Raw genomic sequence first — 21,604 nt, forward strand, 5'->3', positions numbered from 1 at the left:
CTGACTCCTCCATGTCTATCTTGGGGAGTCACGGTGGCGCAGCGTTAGACTTGGTGCCTTACAGCGAATGCAGCGCTGGAGACCCGGGTTCGATCCTGACTGCGGGTGGAGTTTGAACGATCTCCCCGTGACCCGAGTGGGTTTTCTCCGAGATCTTCGGTTTCCTCCTACACTCCAAAGACGTACAGGTTTGCAGGTTAATTAGCTTGGTAAATGTTAAAATTGTCCCTAATGTGAGCACCTTATTTGTTACCTTATCCACAATTTTCAGGGTGTTCTACATTTTCACCCGGAGATCCTCTCTATACTGCATCAATACTTCTACGGTCCATGCCATTTATTGTATGTTCCGCCACAATTATACGACCCAAATACATCACCTCATACTTGCCAGATTAAATAGTGCAGATTGGGGCAGTGTATTCCTTCGCTCCATAGATGCTGCTGCACCCGCTGAGTTTCTCCAGCATTTTTGTGTACCTTCGTATTGATAACTTTGTTAGGTTTGGCCTTTTATCAACACTATTAAACATGGTTTTGTGTTCATAACATTAAACCAGGAAGCTGGTGTTTGCATAACTGATGAAAAGTCATTATCTGAAATTATTTTTTTGGCAAGAGTGTATTAATAAAACTAATGTACAGACAGTACATGATAGATACAGAGCGTGTTGTTCAATTAACAGATGTTGGAATAAGAGCTGTATAATTATTCATCTGACAATGAGAAGGAATGAGCTGGCGGCGAGGGCTGTCCCACTGTACGAGCTAATTCAAGACTTCTCCCGAGTTTCACCTGATTCGAACTCGGAGATTTACGGTAATGGCCGCTCGTAGGTACTCGGGGCTCTCGTGGACATTTTTCAACATGTTGAAAAATCTTCACGAGTCTTCCCGAGCTTACCGCGTTTCCCGAGTACCTGCCGTTAGCGTTACGAGCCACTAAGAGACGTCCCGTTTATTTTTATTCCCCACAATATTTTACTGCATAAAGTCATATTGTACTAATTAATTTATTAAACCTGTTCCTCTGGCCTTGCATTTAGTTGGTGATATAAGAAATGACGGATGCTGGAATCAGGAACAAAATCTGGTGCAAAAACAGAGCATCTGTAGAGACAAAGGAAAGGTCAGCATTTCAGGTCCCGAAACAAAAGTTCCTCCAATAGTTAGTGTTTTGCTTTCAAATGCAGTTGCGTCCTTCAAATCATGCATAATAAGGCAGGAGACTTGGCAGCCAGCAAATAAGTTGCTGCTTACCATAGCTATAAACAATCTTGTATTACATGGAAGAAAACATAATAAAACCTTCGCATAGAGTCAAAGTCATAGAGTGATACAGTGTGGAAACAGGCCCTTCGGCCCAACTCGCCCACACCAGCCAACAATGTCCAGCTACCCTTGTCCCACTTGCCTGCACTTGGTCCATAACTCTCCAAACCTGTCCTGTCCATGTACCTGTCCAACTGCTTCTTAAACGATGGGATAGTCCCAGCCTCAACTGCCTCCTCTGACAGCTTGTTCCATACACCAACCACCCTCTGTGTGAAAAGGTTACCCCTCAGATTCCTATTAAATCTTTTCCCCTTCACCTTGAACCTATGTCCTCTGGTCCCTGATTCCCCTACTCTGGGTAAAAGACTCTGTGCATCTACCTGATCTATTCCTCTCATGATTTTGTATAACTCTATAAGATCTCCCCTCATCCTCCTATGCTCCATGGAATAGAGACCTAGTCTACTCAACCTCTCCCTGTAGCTCACACCCTCTATTCCTGGCAACCTTCAGTTCGTGGTGTCCTGAAGTACATACACACTGACATTAAAGGAGGCATCAAGTGGGACTAGCCCATACGCCAACTTGGTTGGCATAGGGAAGATGGGCCAAAGGGCCTGTTTCTGTGCTGAACAGTTATTTGACTGAACTATATTTCTTGATAGGGCACCTTCAGCATCCTTGTACTTTATAGCAGGAGGCATCATTCACCTTTAGGAAGGAACTGCAGATGCTGGGACGGGACTGGACCCGAAACGCCGCCTATTTCCTTCGCTCCATAGAAGCTGCCTCACCTGCTGAGTTTCTCCAGCATTTTTGTCTACATTCATTCCACTGGAATCATTTTCTTAAATATTCACTTAATTGGTTACTGTGTACTAACGTGTTAAAGGTGCATATAAAGAATGCAAATGTACTGCCAGTGATGCATGACTGCTGGATACAACACCCCATGCATGCAGTACAGAACCTTCTAGATGGCCCAGTGATTCTCCAACACCACAAAACTATCAGTGAAATCAGCAGTATGAACATTTATTGCAAACAAAAATAGTGCCAAATAATAATTGCAAGAGATACCTCTGCTTATATCAGACTTTTCAATGATGGTGACCTTGCTTTGTTGTAAACCCCAAATCAAAAGCTGTTTTGAAATAGGTTACTTTGTCTTAATATCTATTCCGCAAAAAATGGACCAATGTTCCTTATGAGTACATTTTTAGTTAATAAATTACTCCTGATAATTTAAGGGAGGAAGTTCTTATATGGATCATGTGGACGTGGAGAGGATGTTTCCACTAGTGGGAGAGTCTAGGACTGGAGGTCATAGCCACAGAATTGAAGGACGCTCCTTTAGGAAGGGGATGGGGAGGAATTTCTTTAGTCAGAGGGTGGTGAATCTGTGAAATCCATTGCTACAGAAGGCTGTGGAGGCAAAGTCAATGGATATTTTTAAGGCAGAGATAGATAGATAGATAGATAGATGGATAGATAGATAGATAGATAGATAGATAGATAGATAGATAGATAGATAGATAGATAGATAGATAGTTGATTAGTACAGCTGTCAAGGGTTATGGAGAGAAGGCAGGAGAATGGGGTTGAGAAGGAAATATAGATCAGCCATGATTGAATGGCGGAGTAGACTTGTTGGGCTGAATGGCCTAATTCTGCTCCTATCACTTATGAATTCATGAACGTATGAATGATGAAGTACAGATGACTTTTTTTCTAGAGAAATTGAATATTAGGCCAGTTTTAACAGTGATGTCCTGCATGAAGGGTTCTCTAAGCTATTTATATTACTTGGGATGCCCCTTACAATATTCACAATGTGTAGAATATACTCTTATAATTAATGCATTTCAGAAAAAGTACCAATTCCAACTGCACGAGCAGGTCAGGTCAACGTTGTATTTGCCATCTCCATCAATAGTGGTGAGAAACGTAAGGTTATTGAAAAACAGAACCGTTTTCAAAATACACACATTGCAGTCTAATCGACAGTGGAATCATTACTTTGGCAACACATTTACATTCACATTTAATTTAATGCGTGAACTGCACACATGTAATTGTGCATAGAAACCAAATATATAAATTGCTACATTTACACAGCATTCTAAGAGGATTAGGCAGTTGCTGAACAAACCAGTGAAGATATCACATGACCACGTTTTCTATCTCATAACACAAAAAACACATGCACATATATAGCAAAGTTTGCTTTAGCTATCGAGATGCTTTTTCTCCATGACGATAGACAAGATCTCATAGTTTTCTTTGTTTCAGAAGTCTATGTTGTAACTTTGACTCAATTTACACACACATACGTATGCATGCGCGCACACACACACACACACACACACACACACACACACACATGGACACACACACACACACACACACACACACACACACACACACACACACACACACACACACACACACACACACACACACACACCCACACCAAGAAGAACCTGATTGATATTTCATCCCCTTGAGTCTCACAAACCACCTGCAGCTCTCCCTGTCCCACACACACGTACTGCTCCCTCTTTAAGAACTGGGATTAAATCTGGGATCTTGGTCAATGTTCAGTACCACATTAACATTTCAAGAGACCTTCCCCCCCCCCCGATGCAAATCCTTTAAATAAAAAGCTAAAAGGTAAATGGAACCACAGTGGGTGTGAAACGACCTCTTGTACTGACTCTTGCAACACAACCCTTTAAGGGTAGAGTTGTTCTCCAATTTTGGCAATTGCACTTAAACAAATCTCACCACGGCACGGGTGCCAACAGTGAGATCCACCAGCTGCTCGAGAGCCACAGTTTCGCTGTTCGATTCGCAGAAATGGGGTAGCATCTTGGAAATATCACAACCGCATGGATCTTGGCTCCGTTCAGTAGGAATGTGAGGGAAAAAAAGCGACATAGTGTTATTAAGGCATCTCCGGGACAGAAATTTCCCACAAACTCTGTACAGCGAGTACTGTTCCAGATTAGCACGCTTGACGAGGGAAACGTTGTGCTTTGTCAGAGGCTGGAATCATAGTAGATCAGGGATTTACACCATTTTAACTGCCCATCAACGAATTCTACAAGTCAACTGTGAAGAGGTTTTTAGGAATGCTAGCTTTTAACATCTCATGAGGTTTTTTTTTTTTTAATTTGTTGCAAATCCTCCTGTAGTTTCACAGCTCTCCATTATCTTGAGGAATTATTCATCCGTTTTGGCAGCTCTGGTACTTTGGAGCGCAGAATGAATTGGTCGATTGGTTGTCAGGTGAAAAACTATCTGAGGAAGGAAATGAGACAAGCGTTAGGAATAGTTGCTAATGACTCACAACTTAATGAAAGATAAGCAAGAGTTGTTCAGATGCAAATCCCTATCTCTTGTATTCAAACTTGTATCCATTTTTCCTATCAGGTGCCCTAATTTAATCATTGATAGAGGGGACTGAGGGAAATATGCCAAGCAACCCCTTACTTTTTTTCCCCCAATTGATTGAGTTTAGTTTATTGTCACGTGTACCGAGGTACAGTGAAAAGCTTTTGTTGAGTGCTAACCAGCCAGCAGAATCCATGCCAGGGAGTCTGAATAACAGAAGTGGTGATGGAGTCTGCTATGAACGATGGCAGAAACATGAATTCATTTTTGACCTCTCCACATTTGCTGCCTAACCTGCTGAAAGGATGCTCTCTTATTTCAGATTTCCATCAACTGCAGTATTTTGTATCTCAGCTGCAAGTTGTATATTCTTTTCTTCACTGCATTTCCATTCATCCCCTCTGTACAGATCAGTCGCAAGCATGTGCCACCCCTCTCTCAGCGAACACCGCCATCATCTGTGTCATCCTGCATGCCTTGTTCTCCACCCACACACAGATATGTCCCTTGTCGTCTCGACTCCCTGTCTCCAACAACCCGTCCACCAGGAGTCTGGAGAAGGCTCCCGACCCGAAACGTTGCCTCACCACACCCCCTCTCTGGATGCTGCCTAACCTGCTGAGTTCCTCCTGAACTTTGTGCTATGTTCAAGATTCCAGCATCTGCAGCTCCTTGCGTTTCCACACCAGTTATCTGTAACTGAACCCGTTTGATTTCAAACATCTGTTGATTCTGATGAGAAGACGGTAATCTAGAACCAACTGAGAGACGTGCCTTTAACATGAAATGTTCTCTCCACAGATGCTGTCTGACTTGCTAAATATTCCTGGAGAGAAGGAATGGGCGACGTTTCGGGTCGAGACTCTTGAAGGAATGGGTGACGTTTTGGGTCGAGCCCCTTCGGGTCTCGACCCGAAACGTCGCCTATTCCTTCTCTCCATAGATGCTGCCTCATCCGCTGAGTTCCTCCAGCATTTTTTGTCTACCTTCGATTTTTCCAGCATCTTCAGTTCTTTCTTAAACATGCTAAATATTGTTAACATTTTCTGTTGTTTTTAAAAGGTTTTCTGGCGTCTTCATTATAATTTTTTTATGTTTTGCAAATGTTTGTTGCTGTTTTATCCTAGGATTACCGATAATGACCTGTTGGGACAGACATCAACAAGCTTAGTTGCTGACTTTAGAACTCGCTGTTCAAAGTAAAATTAATCTGTTTTGTACCTCAAATCCCCGAGAACCGATCTAACTCAGTAAAATCCGTTTCTGTAATACTCCAACTTAATCATTTATGTCATGCCTTCTGAAATCCTAATTCACAAATCAAAAAATAATCCCCCTGAGGCTCCAATCGACCCTGCAATATTGTAACTGACTTATTAAAAACACCTGTCCCACTGATCTTCTTACTCCATCGTGAATAACATTTCAATATTCCCAGATATGTCAGTGTAATTACATTTTATAATGGATGTCATTGTATTTATGGCCCAGGTCAATGTGCAATTCTTATCCTGTGCCTCTGCAAATGGTTGAAGACTAAAGTACAGCTTTGGAAGAAGAACGAATAACCCAGACTCAAACAATGCTAACTCAAAACAGGGTGGCGCCATCAGCAAATGGCAGCCTCGCCAACAGTCTTGTCTGTCTTTTCGTCTTTTTTGTTATTTTTAGTGGTGTTTTTTTAAAGTATGAGTTAACACTCTCTCGTTTTTTATTTTATGCGTGGGGGTGGGGGGGGGGGGGGGGGGGGGGGGGGGGGGGGTGGGGGGGGGGGGGGGGGGGGGGGGGGTGGGTGGGTGGGAAACATTTCTCAATCTCTTAACCTTGCCGGAGATGCGATTGTTTTCCGGATGATGTTCCACAGTCTAGGAGCTGCAACCATAATCTATTCCTCTCATGATTTTATATGGAGGTGTATAAGATCACCACTCATCCTCCTGCGCTCCAAGGAATAGAGTCCCAGCCTACCTAACCTCTCCCCTTAGCTCAAGCCCTCAAGTCCTGGCATCATCCTCAGCTTGGCGAGCCTTCCTTTCTCACCTGGGTTACCTACCTGGCTGCTGAGGTGCGCGTACCATCCTGCACAAGTCTCTCCCCCTGTCCCGTTTGTGTACACCGACCCGGTGTTCGGTCCCCGGAACAAGATCAGTTATCAGCAGCGCTCCCACCGCACCGGGTCAGTCCTCACGGGCGGGCTCCTTGTTACTCTTTAGTTGTTCCTTGTGGGCGGAGCACCAAGGCAAATTCCTTGTATGTGAATACTTGGCCAATAAACTTACTTCTCTGCCGCGTGCACCGTATACTGTAGTGCAGCACCTTGCCTCTTGCAGGGTCCCACAACGCCGCCATGCCGGTGGGACTGATATTCATCAGCTTCAGTTTGCGATCCTCGTCGCCCACTGTTCAAAAATAGAGTCAACAAAAATCACCCGGCATTGTAGATAAAATCTAAGATTAGTAACCGCATAACATTATAAATGCAATGCTTTTACTGCGAGCATTAAATCCTTCCATGAGCTAGGAGGACTGTCCGATTCCCTTCTACCCCAGTGCAGACATTGGACTTCGTCTTTAAGAAGGAACTGCAGATGCTGGAAAATCGAAGGTAGACAAAAGTGCTGGAGAAACTCAGCGGGTGCAGCAGCATCTATGGAGCGAAGGAAATAGGCGACGTTTCGGGCCGAAACTCAAAGGAAATAGGCAACGTTTCGGGCCGAAACTCAAAGGAAATAGGTAACGTTTCGGGCCGAAACTCAAAGGAAATAGGTAACGTTTCGGGCCGAAACTCAAAGGAAATAGGTAACGTTTCGGGCCGAAACTCAAAGGAAATAGGTAACGTTTCGGGCCGAAACTCAAAGGAAATAGGTAACGTTTCGGGGCCGAAACCCGGAAGGGTTTCGGCCCCGAAACGTTGCCTATTTCCTTCGCTCCATAGATGCTGCTGCACCCGCCGAGTTTCTCCAGCACTTTTGTCTACCGCAGACATTGGACTTTGTCAATGGAACTGATGTACTACTCTGCTAAGAGCTATATTCTGCGCTCTGTATCTTTCCCTTTAGACTGTAGAGATACAGCGTGGAAACAGGCCCTTCAGCCCACCGAGCCCACTCCGACCAGCATTCACCCCCCCCACACACTAACGCAGGGTCAATTTTTACTGAAGTCAATGAACCTACAAACCTGCGTTTCTTTGGGATGTGGGAGGAAACCGGAGCACCCGGAGAAAACCTGCATGGGGAACGTACAAACTCTGTACAGACCACACCTGTAGTCAGGATCGAACTGGGGCCTTTGGCTCCGTGAGGCTGTAACTCCTCCACTGTGCCACTGCTCTGACTATTGTACACAAATTTTGAATTGACTTATTTACATCAGTACACTTGACAATAATGAACCTAAACTTTAAATCTGGTTTTCTGTGCTTCTGCACAAATGTACAATTTCACTACATCAGGCAGGTACAATAACAACATTTAAAAGACTTGAAGGTTACACAAGAAAGCTGGAGAAACTCAGCGGGTGCAGCAGCATCTATGGAGCGAAGGAAATAGGCAACGTTTCGGGCCGAAACTCTTCTTCAGACTTGGACAGGTACACGGATAGGAAAGGTTTGGAGGGATGTGGGCCAAATAAGACTAGGTTGGGTGGGCATCTTGGTCATAGAGTCATCATACAGCATGGAAACAGGCCATTCGGCCCAACGCCGACCAACATGCCCCATCTACATTTGGCCCATATCCCTCTAAACCCGTCCCATCCATGTACCTGCCTAATTGTTTCTTAAACATCACTGTAATCCCTGCTCTGGCTTGTTCCATACACCCACCACCCTTTGTGTGAAAACGTTACCCCTCAGGTTCCTGTAGAGTATTTTCCCCCTCATCTAAGACCCCCTGTGCCTCTGGTTCTCGATGCCCCTACTCTGGGCAGGAGACTCAGTCCCCTTGGTCAGCGTGGACAAGTTGGGCTGTCGGGCCGGTTTCTGTGCTCTGTGGTTTCACGACTCGATACTTGACGACATATATGGAATTGAAACTAGAGCATTCCAAATGACACACAAGTCTTCTTTCTGGGATTCTATTCCAGGAACACTATCTTCCTATAAGTGGTAATTTTCAAGCTGAAAGATTACACTTAAACTAAGATATCTATCTGGCTGTCTGAAACGTCACCCATTCCTTCTCTCCAGAGATGCTGTCTGTCCTGCTGAGTTACTCCAGCATTTTGTGTCTAACATCGATCAGGAATCTCTTCTAATGCTTCTTCATTAAAAGCAATCTCACAATTTCACCTGCTGTGAATGCTCCATTTGAACACTCAATCACACTCTATTTGTCATTTTGCATGTACTATTCCATCACTATTACATCTATGGGCCATTTACTGCAGAGATTCACAATCAGTGGGAATCAATCTAATGGTTAAGAATCGGTTTAGTTTAGTTTAGTGATACAGCGCGGAAACAGGCCCTTCTGTCCACCAAGTCCGTGCCGACCAGCGATCCCCGCACATGAACACTATCCTACACACACTAGGGACAGTTTACATTCACACCAACCCAATGAACCTATAAACTGTAGTGTGGAAGGAAACCGAAGATCTCGGAAAAAAAAATCCACGCAGGTCATGGGGAGAACGTGCAAACTCCGTACAAACAGCAGCCGTGGTCAGGATTGAACTCAATAGACAATAGGTGCAGGAGTAGGCCTTTTGGCCCTTCGAGCCAGCACCGCCATTCAATGTGATCATGGCTGATCATCCCCAATCAGTACCCCGTTCCTGCCTTCTCCCCATATCCCCTGATTCCGCTATCTCTAAGAGCCCTATCTAACTCTCTCTTGAAAGTATCCAGAGAACCGGCCTCCACCGCCCTCCGAGGCAGAGAATTCCACAGACTCACAACTCTGTGTGGAAAAAGTGTTTCCTCATCTCCGTCTGTGGAATTCTCAGGGGGTATGGAGAGAAGGCAGGTACAGGATACTGAGTTGGATGATCAGCCATGATCATATTGAATGGCGGTGCAGGCTCGAAGGGCCGAATGGCTCCACTCCTGCACCTAATTTCTATGTTTCTATGTTTAGGCTGTGCACGCCACACGCAAGAAGAAGAAGACGTCTACCTTATAAAGTGCCAGGGGTTGCTATTTCAAAGCTTCTTACCATGTTGAGTGCAAGCTTTGGCCGACAGTGCTTCTGTCCTGCCCGATTGGTACACGGCTGACACGGTGACCAGGTAGGTGGTGTTGGGCTCCAAGCCGCCCACTACGGTGGTGTTCTGGTCGCCGCTGACGGTCAGCAGGTTGGTTTCGCCTCCCGGCAGGATTCCATATAGAACCTCATAAGAAGCCACGCCGGCTGGCGTTGGTGCCCAGCTGACATGGAAGCTCCTTGGCTGCGACTCGGAAATTAGCACCACCTGCGGGCTGGTCTCCTCTGCAGTCACACAACGCAAAACTAGTCTCAGTTCATTTTGTACAATTAAATTGGTGCAAAAAAATCCCCTCCCTCCCCACACACTGGCACCATCATACACAGTTTACAATGGCCAATTATGCATTTCGTTGTCTCTGTACTGTACACTGACAATGACAATTAAAATTGAATTTGAATCTGAATTAACCCTACAAACCTGTAAGTCTTTGGAATGTGGGAGGGAACCGGAGCACATGGTTTTAAGGCAGAGATAGATAGATTTAGACAATAGACAATAGGTGCAGGAGTAGGCCATTTGGCCCTTCGAGCCAGCACCGCCATTCAATGGCTGCTCATCCCCAATCAGTACACTGTTCCTGCCTTCTCCCCATATCCCCTGACTCGGCTGTTTTTAAGAGCCCTATCGAGCTCTCTCTTGAAAGCATCCAGAGAGAGATTTGTGATTAGTACGGGTGTCAGAGATTAGTAAGAAGGTAAGAGAATAGAAGGAGAGATAGATCAGCCATGAGTGAATGGCGGAGCAGACTTGATGGGCTGAATGGCCTAATTCTGCTCCTATTCCTTATGATCTGGAGAAAACCGATGCGATCACAGGGAGAACGTACAAACTCTCTGCCACAGAGGGTAGTTGAGGCCAGTTCATTGGCTATATTTAAGAGGGAGTTAGATGTGGCCCTTGTGGCCAAGGGGATCAGAGGGTATGGAGAGAAGGCAGGTACGGGATACTGAGTTGGATGATCAGCCATGATCATATTGAATGGCGGTGCAGGCTCGAAGGGCCGAATGGCCTACTCCTGCACCTAATTTCTATGTTTCTATGTTTAGGCTCTGCACGGACAGACAGCTCCCGTGGTCAGGTTCGACTCGGAATACCTGCCACTGGTTACACACATCTACTGGTTACAGCACTGCATTGTTACAAAACCCATTGAACACACTTCTCCCTGAACAACATATGGGCAGAGTGAAAGGGAACACAGACAAGAAGTCACATCTTGTTATAGTTGGGATGGTTCCATGTAGAACAGCGGGCCTAAGAAAGATCCTTCCTGCCTCCTTGCTGAGATCAGCACACAGATGCAGCGGTGTGTGTTAAAGATCATGTCATGTGGCAGAATGCTCATGTTCTCGTGCCCTGCCCTATCGATTACAGGTAACCCACGCCACAGCATCAGTCGGAACTCACCTTCCAATGTAGTTACTTGTGTCGCAAGGTGCTTGTTGTGGTTGGAGTTCATTGGGGTGAGTTTCACTTTGTAGGTGGTCTCTGGAAGCAGCTGTCTCAGGACCACGCTTGTTTCATCTGCAGTGACTGTCTTCCACGACTTCTTCTGGGAATCTGTGTCCGGACTGTACTCGATCAAATAGTAGCCGGTGTTGCTGCTTAGCAGCCTGGGCCAGAGCAAGCGGAAGCTGCTTGCTGTGATGTCTAACGCTCTCAACTTTCTCACCCGGATAATCTCTGCAGGGGAAATAAGGCAGAAGAAAATCAGTGTGTGTGTGTGTCTGTGTGTGTGTGTGTGTGTGTGTGTGTGTGTGTGTGTGTGTGTGTGTGTGTGTGTGTGTGTGTGTGTGTGTGTGTGTGTGTGTGTGTGTGTATGTGTGTCTATGTGTGTGTGTGTGTGTGTGTGTGTGTGTGTCTGTGTGTCTGTGTGTGTGTGTGTGTGCTGTGTGTGTGTGTGTGTGTGTGTGTGTGTGTGTCTGTGTGTCTGTGTGTGTGTGTGTGTGTGTGTGTGTGTGTGTGTCTATGTGTGTGTGTGTGTGTGTGTGTGTGTGTGTGTGTGTGTGTGTGTGTGTGTGTGTGTGTGTGTGTGTGTCTGTGTGTGTGTGTGTGTGTGTGTGTATGTGTCTGTGTGTGTGTGTGTGTGTGTGTGTGTGTGTGTGTGTGTGTGTGGCTGTGTGTGTGTGTGTGTGTGTGTGTGTGTGTGTGTGTGTGTGTGTCTGTGTGTCTGTGTGTGTGTGTGTGTGTGTGTGTGTGTGTGTGTGTGTGTGTGTGTGTGTGTGTGTGTGTGTGTGTGTGTGTGTGTGTGTGTGTGTGTGTGTGTGTGTGTGTGTGTGTGTGTGTGTGTGTGTGTGTGTGTGTGTGTGTGTGTGTGTGTGTGTGTGTGTGTGTGGTGTGTGTGTGTGTGTGTGTGTGTGTGTGTGTCTGTGTGTGTGTGTGTGTGTGTGTGTGTGTGTGTGTGTGTGTGTGTGTGTGTGTGTGTGGGTGTGTGTGTGTGTGTGTGAGTGTGTGTGTGTGTGTGCGTGTGTGTGTGTGTGTGTGTGAGTGGGTGTGTGGGTGTGTGTGTGTGTGTGTGTGGGTGTGTGTGTGTGTGTGTCTGTGTGTGTGTCTGTGTGTGTGTGTGTGTGTCTGTGTGTGTGTGTGTATGTGTGTGTGTGTGTGTGTGTGTGTGTGTGTGTGTGTGTCTGTGTGTGTGTGTGTGTGTGTGTGTGTGTGTGTGTGTGTGTGTGTGTGTGTGTGTGTGTGTGTGTGTGTGTGTGTGTGTGTGTGTGTGTGTGTGTGTGTGTGTGTGTGTGTGTGTGTGAAGCACTCTGTGCAGGAGGTTGTGTGTGAGGAGGGTATGTTTGCTTGGTTTAGTTTAGTTTAGAGATAGAACATGGAAACAGCCAGGCACATCGGCCCACCGAGTCCACAATGACCAGCGATCCCCGCACACTAAAGGGCCTGTCCCACTTGGGTGACATTTTAGGAGGCAGCCTGAAAAGAAGTGGTCGCGTCGTGGTGGGGTCGTGGTGGGGTCGTGGTGGGGTCGTGGTGGGGTCGTGGTGGGGTCGTGGTGGGGTCGCGACGGTGGTGACGCATGTAGTGACGAGCGATGTCTCCCCGCCCCCCAGGATTTTGGAATGTTCAAAAATCCAGGGGCCATCTGGGAGTCTCATCAAGTCTTGCTCCCTGTCACACGCTGACATGTGGGTGATGCCCAGTTAGGGTTGGGGTTAGGGACCACAGATGGGCTGTAAAATATTCTTCCTTCAATGCATGGATTTTAAACATTAACATATTAAAATTAATACGATAAAATCACTTGTGCAAATGGAAATACGTCTGAGTTGTTCAGTTTTATTTACAGATGTATTGGTCCGCGTCCAGATCCAACCTCACAGGGATGGATTGAGTGAGTGTAGACTGGGAGGGGAGTGGGGAGTTCAGTCTACACTCACTGAATTTTATTGTATTAATAGGACAATGAAATTCTTGCTTTGCTTCAGAACAACAGAACATAGTAGGCATTAAATCCATACTATTTCCAGTATGTTCACAGTCTCAAATACCTCTTTGCTTCTCCACTATCCCATGGTCCTCCTGCAGTTGTACAGGCCCATAGTGAGACCACACCTGGAGTATTGTGTGCAGTTTTGGTCTCCAAACCTGAGGAAGGACATTCTTGCTACTGAGGGGAGTGCAGCGTAGGTTCACCAGGTTAATTCCCGGGACTGTCATATGTTGATAGATTGGAGCGGCTGGGCTTGTATACTCTGGAGTTTAGAAGGATGAGAGGGTATCTTATTGAAACATATAAGATTATTAAGGGCTTGGACACGCTTGAGGCAGGAAACATGTTCCCAATGTTGGGGGAGCCCAGAACCAGGGGCCACACACAGTTTAAGAATAAGTGGTAAGCCATTTAGAACGGAGACGAGGAAACACTTTTTCACACAGAGTGGTGAGTCTGTGGAATTCTCTGCCTCACAGAGGGCGGTGGAGGCTGGTTCTCTGGATGCTTTCAAGAGAGAGCTAGATAGGGGGGGATAAGAAAGGAGAGAGGAAGAGGAGGAGCCCGAGGGTTGAGGGAGAGATGAGAAGGGGAGGAGACATGTATGGTGGGGGGGGGGGGGGGGGGGGTGGGCAGGGTGGAGGGAGGCATGAAGACTGCAGTGTGGGTGGGGAAGAGCTAGGGTCACATAGTTTGAGGGGGATGGGGAAGACCCAGTGGAACAGCCACTGAGGTTACCAGGGTTAGGGGAACCTGCGCTGGTATCCAGCACAGTCAAACCTGGTTGGTGTAGGCTTGGTGGGCTGAAGGGACTGAATCCATGCTGCATCTCTAAACTAAAACCGAGATGAGAAGAAAACTTTTTTCACACAGAGAGTGGTGAATCTCTGGAACTCTCTGCCACAGAGGGTAGTCGAGGCCACAGTTCATTGGCTATATTTAAGAGGGAGTTAGATGTGGCCCTTGTGGCTAAGGGGATCAGAGGGTATGGAGAGAGGGCAGGTACGGGATACTGAGTTGGATGATCAGCCAAAAACTCAGCGGGTGCAGCAGCATCTATGGAGCGTAGGAAATAGGCAACGTTTCGTCCCGAAACCCTTCGGGTTTCGACCCGAAACGTTGCCTATTTCCTTTGGGATTCGGCCCTATTTGAGGCCAGTTGAGGCCACAGTTCATTGGCTATATTTAAGAGGGAGTTAGATGTGGCCCTTGTGGCTAAGGGGATCAGAGGGTATGGAGAGAAGGCAGGTACGGGATACTGAGTTGGATGATCAGCCATGATCAATTTGAATGGCAGTGCAGGCTCGAAGGGCCGAATGGCCTACTCCTGCACCTAATTTCTATGTTTCTATGTTTCTAAAGATCCTTGGGAACTGAAAACCAGACAGTTACTGGGCAGATTAGATCTGTCAATGAGCAACAGGCAAGAATAAGATGTCTGTACATGGGTTTTGTGGCGAGGATTAGGATGAGAAGTTCAAAGTTATAGTGCGGGGTTAACTGGCAAACAATGAGAGTGAACAAGGAGGGAGGCTTGCATCGGGGGGGTGGGGGGGTTTACTAAAAACCTGCAATTGTGAATGAGGGGGTAGATTAAACATAGAGGACACGCAGAAACAGGTTTGCGCCAAATGCAATTATGTGCACACATAGCTGGATGCTGCCTGAAGATTGCCATTTAAAATCAAAAGGGTAAATTAAATTCAAGGGACACCAGCCAGAACAACACATGGTTGAGGCCAATCTGTGAAACGATCAGACAGATGCTGCCTTCTTGTCTCATTCCCCCATCCTGAAGCAGCTGAAAAATGTGAGCTGGGAGTGGGAAGCCACCAGTCATAGTTCACTGCAATTATATCTGAGGGATCCAGCTGCCCCGATGAGTGATGCGTGCTTGCAGTAACCGTCAAATCAACAACGTCACAGTATAACAACGTGTACTGGAAATGAAACTGTCAATGCGCTACCGGCACTCGCATTCCAGAGGTGGATCGCGTTTCATTGAGGGAGGGAGGGAGTGGGCGGAGAGTCTGTCTGAGGTACAGATAACTCTGAAGGTTATGATGGATGGAAGGTTTCTTTTTGTTCATCCTTGATTTGTCCCGAACTGCAGCAGCCTCTCTCCTAGTGCAAAATGTAACACTTTCTTCACTGATTCAAGGGTTTTAGTTTCAAAGCAATGAACTGCAATTGCTGGTTTACACATAAAAAGGATACAGAGTGATGGAGTAACTCAGCCGGTCACAGACAGCATCGCTGGAGAACACGGGTTGGTGACGTTTCGGGGTCAGGACCCTTCTTCAGACTGGTGTTTTAACAGCAGTGATGGGATTGTTGTTGGGCGAGTGGAGGGGGTGAGATTGGAGCTTGTGGGGGAAGCGGAGATGTCAAGACCATTGATGTCGTGCCTGTCGAGTTATGCTTGTAACAAGGCTCGTACCACGACGTAAACAGTGGAACCCAGGGTGTGGGCAGTTAGGGAGTTGCCTGGGCTTGCACACGAGGCTGTTGCTGTTGCTGCTGTTGTACAGATTAAAGATATACTCTGTTTACGTCGTGGTACGAGCCTTAAGGCTCGTACCACGACGTAAACAGAGTATATCTTTAATCTGTACAACAGCAGCAACAGCAACAGCCTCGTGTGCAAGCCCAGGTAACTCCCTAACTGCCCACACCCTGGGTTCCAGTCACATCCGGTTACTGGAGCCTGGCTTCTGGCACACAGGGTCCTAGTGCCCCTCTGCTCAGCCTTACACTATTATTGCATAATACCACAGTGCCCGCTGTTGGAAATATACAGGTCCAGAGATGGTTGAAGGCTGGCAGGTGTGGGGGGGGTCCAAGAGGAGATGGAATGTAGGAGATGGGAGATGGGATCATTACTAGGAGACGAGGACCCCCCCCCCTTCCCACAGACCAAGGCCCAGAGGCAGAGATGATGGAAGAAGAGCTGTACATCATGGTGGGCCTAGGACTCGTGGAGGTGTGGGGCACAAAGCCAAGACCTCTGCTTAGGACTGTCTGTTCACCATCTGATAGAAGGAGGGCAGGTGAGATGGTGAGACGACAACGTGGGTGAGGACTGGGTCAGAGGTGGCGGAGGGAGGTTCGAGGGAGCTACTGTGCGGGGGGGGGGGGGGGTTTGAGGGGGACAGAGAGAGGTGGAGGGGATCAATCAGAAGAACGGTCCCGACCCAAAACATCACCTGTCCATATTCTCCAGAGACGCTGCCTGATCCGTTGAGTTACTCCAGCACTCAGTGTTGCCTGTGTGCCATCCAATGAATGATGTAACTTGACTAAATTATACAGAGAGACAGGTGGCAGGTAAAGAAACACTTACAGGTTCAGAAGCGTTCATGATTGGGATTAGTGTAATTGGACAAATGTAGCATATTGTGTCAAATCACAGAATCGGACTGTTTATCAAACGCACATACCTCAATTACGTCATCATATTTTCCTGTACTAAGTTAAATCATTGGATTTTGCAAGATAGCGTAAATATATTCATTGATGGAGTTTTCACCAGTTCAGCATCCCAAACCATTGATAGCCATTTTTATTTGGGCATGTGTAGAAATGTAGGAAACAAAGCAGCTAATGCGGACAAAATGTTTCCATAATCAAACTTGAAAGGGTACAGATAGGATTTGAGCATTTTGCCCAGAGTCTCTGGCCAAGAGTAGGGGAATCAAGTACCAGAGGACATCGGTTGAAAGTGAAGGGGAAAAGATTTAATAGGAATCTTGAGGGGTAACTATTTCACACAAATGGTGGTGGATGTATGGAACAAGCTGCCAGAGGAGGTGGTTGAGGCTGGGACTATCCCAATGTTTAAGGAACAGCTAGACAGGTAGATGGACAGGTTTGGAGGGATATGGGCCAAACCTGGGAGGTGGGAATAGTGTAGCTGGGACATTGTTGGCCGGTGTGGACAAGTTGGGCCGAAGGGCCTGTTTCCACGCTGTATCACTCTATGACTCGATGACTCTAATCAGAAATATAATAACATTCAGATGAGGTGTGTTTGATTTTGACAAGAGATATAAATATCAACTGATACTCCTGGAATAGTATCATAGTATCTTAGAGTTGTAGCGCCATACAGCACGAAAACAGGCCCTTTGGCCCAGCTTGCCCATGTCGACCAAGGTGCCACATCTACCCTAGTCCCACTAGTCAACGTTTGGCCCACATCCCTCTAAACATTTCCTATCTATGTACCTGTCCAAATGTCTTATATTCACTTGATGCGGAGACTGGGTCTCTTTTTGAAGAATAATGCTAAATAAAGTTCAAATATTTGGGAACGGCATCACTTGTTTAGTTTAGTTTAGTTTGGAGATACGGTGCAGAAACACAGGCCCTTCGGCCCACCGAGTGGCACTAGCACTTTCCTGCATACACTAGGGACAATTTACAATTGTACCAAGCCAATTAACCTACGAACCTTGCGTGCGGGAGGAAAATCCATGCGGTCACGGGCAGAACGTACAAACTCTGCAGAGACACCACCCGTAGCTGGGATCAAACCCGGGGTCTCTGGCGCTGTAAGGCAGCAACTCTACCACTTTGCCACCATGCCACCCCGAGTGAGTCATTTCCATGGGAGAGCCAGTCTGTGGTCTGATATCAGGAACAGAGCCACTTATGGACCTGGAGAGGTAATACACAACTTGCATGAACAATACCCAATGACTCGTGCTTGCAATCCTTTGAGGGCTAAATTTATCTGTTACACCAACCCAATGTCTAGGAAAATTTGCAGTCAATGGTATGATCATGCCCCTTACACCAAGCCCCAGCACCTGTGAAAATATGTACCTTTATCCCCTCTTTTTCAAATACAAGCTGCCCTTGATGATATCCTATTAGCGTGGTTTACAGTTAATGGATCGGAAATGAAGGTCTTCTCCAATTTACTGGTGAAACTGTATGATAAGCTTGGAGACACAAGGAGATGCAGATGCTGGAATCCCGAACAAAACACTGAGGTAAGTGCTGGAGTTACTCAGCACGTTCGGCAGCATCAGTGGAGGGAATGTCGTTGTCCCGTCGCAGATGCTGTCTGAATTGCGGAGTTACTCCAGCACTCTTTACAAGTGTGGAACTGACTTGGATTGTCGGCTGCCCTCTCCTTACCTTGGAGGACTTACACAGTTCCCGCTGCACCAAAAAATCCCAGAATATCATAAAGGACATTTCCCACCCCGGACACTCCCTGTTTGAATTGTTGCCGTCAGGCAGACGGTACAGATCTACAAGGACAAGGACAAATAGACTAAAAAAGTTTTTACCCCACTGCTATAAAAGCACTAAATGTAGCCGCCAAGGAACGCAGGGGCGATACAGACTAAGGGACTGTGGTACATTGTGAAATCGACAGAAGGATGGAGGGTTGGGTGTGTATGCGTGCTGTGTTCGTGATATTTATTTAGTTGTTTATCTTTAATATTTTACCGTGTATGTATCGTTAGCTTTTAGAAATGTTTGAATGCTGCACTGACTGGCTGACATTTTAAATTTTGTTGTACATGGTTCATGTTACAATGACAATAAAGAAACTATTCTATTCTATTCGACTTGCACGCCGGGTGGATTGGAAAGCAGGCTGCTCTGGGAGGGATAAAAGGCAACAGGCAGGGAGTGGGGTGATGGCGAGCCATTATTGTGGGGAAGGAGGTGATTAATGTGGGGTTGTGGACGGCAGAGATGACTAATCAAGGAGTTTCCCCCCCCCCCATAAGGTCAAGTTTAATCTGGATGGCAATGGAACCCAGCTCCATCTACATTACACCTCCTGCCCTTCCCACTGCAAGTGTGTTTTCAAATTATTGCCCCACTGGTGGAAAAAATATATATGAATAGGATGGAATATGTTAGAAACATATGGGCCAAATGCAGGCAAATGGGGTATACTTGATCAGCATGTATGAGATGGGCTGAAGAGCCTTCCCCATGCTGTATAGCTCTGTGATTCCATAGCTCTATGACAGAGCTGGTTAAGCAAAATGCTTTTATTTTTGTTTCACTGTATCTCAGTACACGCGACTGTATTAAAACAATACAAAAGATTCCAAACCATCACTCAGATCCTTACCTCAGTTCCCAACCAACCAGCTGGATAACTTCCCACCTTTGAGCTGGTATTAGCTGGTCTTACAGAATTCTGTGTGTATCCAAATCTGCACCCAATCTTGCCCAACCATCTCCTGCCTCTTGTACTGCCTGATCTACACCGACTGCTAGTCCTGAAAGGCTGGAATTTCAAACATCTTAGACTCACGATTAAAATTCCTTCATGACCATTTCATCCTCAATCCTACACTGTCCTTAGTTGCTGGGCCAAGACATCCACCATTTTGTTTTTGCCCAGATATCACACATTCATTGACAATTGCAGCACTAGCACAGAAGGGCCAAACAAATTAGCTACGCAGACCATTTTCATATCCCTCCTTTCAGTTTCTAGGCTTCTGGTCTTCGCTGAGCTGGAAGGTTGCTATTTTCTCACTCAATCTTTCCATTTCTAAGCTGTTCCTTTAAAAACACTATCTACGCTATTCTTTAAATCATCTGTTCCAATATCTTCTTCTTTGCCTCAACGATGGCCTTTGATTTAATTACATTTCTGGAAACATGTTGGAACATTTTCTTGTTACCAAGTTCCCTGCTTCGATGTATTTGAGCAGTAAACTACTTGTCTGATATACTACAAGGTCCTTTTGTTCTGTGCGCTCAAAAATTAATATAAAACCAGGTCAGATGAGTCAAAAAAATTCAATTAAGACATGTTTCTGCACAGGGCGTGCATGGGTGGGTGCGGGGAGTAGGAGTGAAGGAGGGAGGAATCACTGGATGGAATTAAATAACTAACTCAGCTGAAAACAGAGCAATTAGGTCAAAAATAGGTTAAAAACAAAAACCTGTAGAAAACTTCCAATTTTAACTCATTAGAAAGTTACTTTCGTTAAGTATGAAGTAACATTATTTTCTGACATCTCCTTGTCATGCAATTCAATTAAATGGCAGATGAAATGAATCACAATTGATCATTGCTAACCTTTCTTAGGTATGTTAAAAGGAAAGGATATTATTCGTAGCTCATGGGCACATTAAGGGGGGGGGGGGGGGCGTTCTCGTGTATAGGGCCTGTCCCACTTGGCGATTTTATTCGCCGACTGCCAGCGTCATATCAATGTCTCCAAAATATTTTGAACATTTCAAAATCCAGCGGCGACAAAAAAAATGTTGCGACACTTGAAAACGTCAAACGTCATCACGCCTCAGTGACCTGATACGTCAGTCAAAGATGCCGGCAGTCGCCGAAAACAATCGCCAAGTGGGACACGCCCTTAATGCTCGCACAAGAACTATAATTGAAACACACTTTAACCTTATTGATTGATTGGAACTGGATGAACGAGACTTAAATTGAATTCTCTGTCCTTTCTCCAAATATGTCCCGATCTGCTGCCTGTTTCCTTGTAAGTCCAAGAAAATTCATAGACCTGCACATGGTATTAAACAGCACTGCAAATTAACCGGGAACAGGAGATAAGATCAGTGATTAAAGTTGCAGATGTGTGCCTGAAGGCAGAGCATATATGTGCTAATTATCATTCTGTGATTCAGGAATGTCATTGGAAATTTAATAACACCTTCAATGCACAGCCAACTCTTCCTTTACGTTGTAGAAACAAGGAATCGCAAAAGCTGGTCTACAGAAAAAGACGCAACGTGCTGGAGTAATTCGGCGGGTCAGGTAGCATCTCTTGAGAACTTGGATGGGTGACGTTTTGGGCCGGGATCTTTCTTCAGACCGAAGATGGGTTCTGACTTGAAACGTCACCGAGCTATGTTTTAAACACTTAACTATATCTACATAGAGACCGGGAGGTCTATACCCAATGTATATTTTTGACACTGGACTCATACTTAGGTTATACTCGTTATTAATGTAATCCTGATCCCTATGTTTCAATATCACTGCTATGTTGATCATTATTGTTTGTGTTATTTTGTTTTTGAAAAAAATGAATAAAAAGATTTTTAAAGTAAAGAAAGACATGTTCTCCAGAGATGCCGCCGTGACCTGTTGAGTCACTCCAGCACTTTGTGTCTTTTCTTCCTGTTGTGTTTGTGTGTAGCATTTTCCTTCAGTTCTCTTAGTGTACACTGGTCAGATACGGTCGAATAATGGGCAGTATTTACAGTGGAGAGGCAGAACATTCAGTCCGAAAGCTCCATGCTGCCTTTTCAAGTTCTCCCAGCCTTCTTGCC

At 45.9% G+C, this 21,604-nt stretch overlaps 1 protein-coding gene across 1 annotated transcript in view; it reads right to left on the reverse strand.

Moving 5' to 3' along the window:
• Positions 1–2,294: 2,294 nt before the first annotated feature.
• The window catches only part of vwa1 (von Willebrand factor A domain containing 1), a 39,179-nt gene continuing 19,869 nt past the window's right edge, over positions 2,295–21,604 (reverse strand). The window contains exons 3-6 of the mRNA XM_055659186.1: positions 11,290–11,565; positions 9,831–10,103; positions 6,951–7,070; positions 2,295–4,578 (exon numbers count right to left, since the gene is read on the reverse strand). Coding sequence (XP_055515161.1) covers positions 4,505–4,578; positions 6,951–7,070; positions 9,831–10,103; positions 11,290–11,565 — 743 coding nt within the window. The 3' untranslated portion in view covers positions 2,295–4,504. The remainder of the gene's footprint in view (positions 4,579–6,950; positions 7,071–9,830; positions 10,104–11,289; positions 11,566–21,604) is intronic.

Source organism: Leucoraja erinacea, chromosome 30 (genome assembly GCF_028641065.1).
Source record: "Leucoraja erinacea ecotype New England chromosome 30, Leri_hhj_1, whole genome shotgun sequence".
NCBI lineage: Eukaryota > Metazoa > Chordata > Chondrichthyes > Rajiformes > Rajidae > Leucoraja > Leucoraja erinaceus.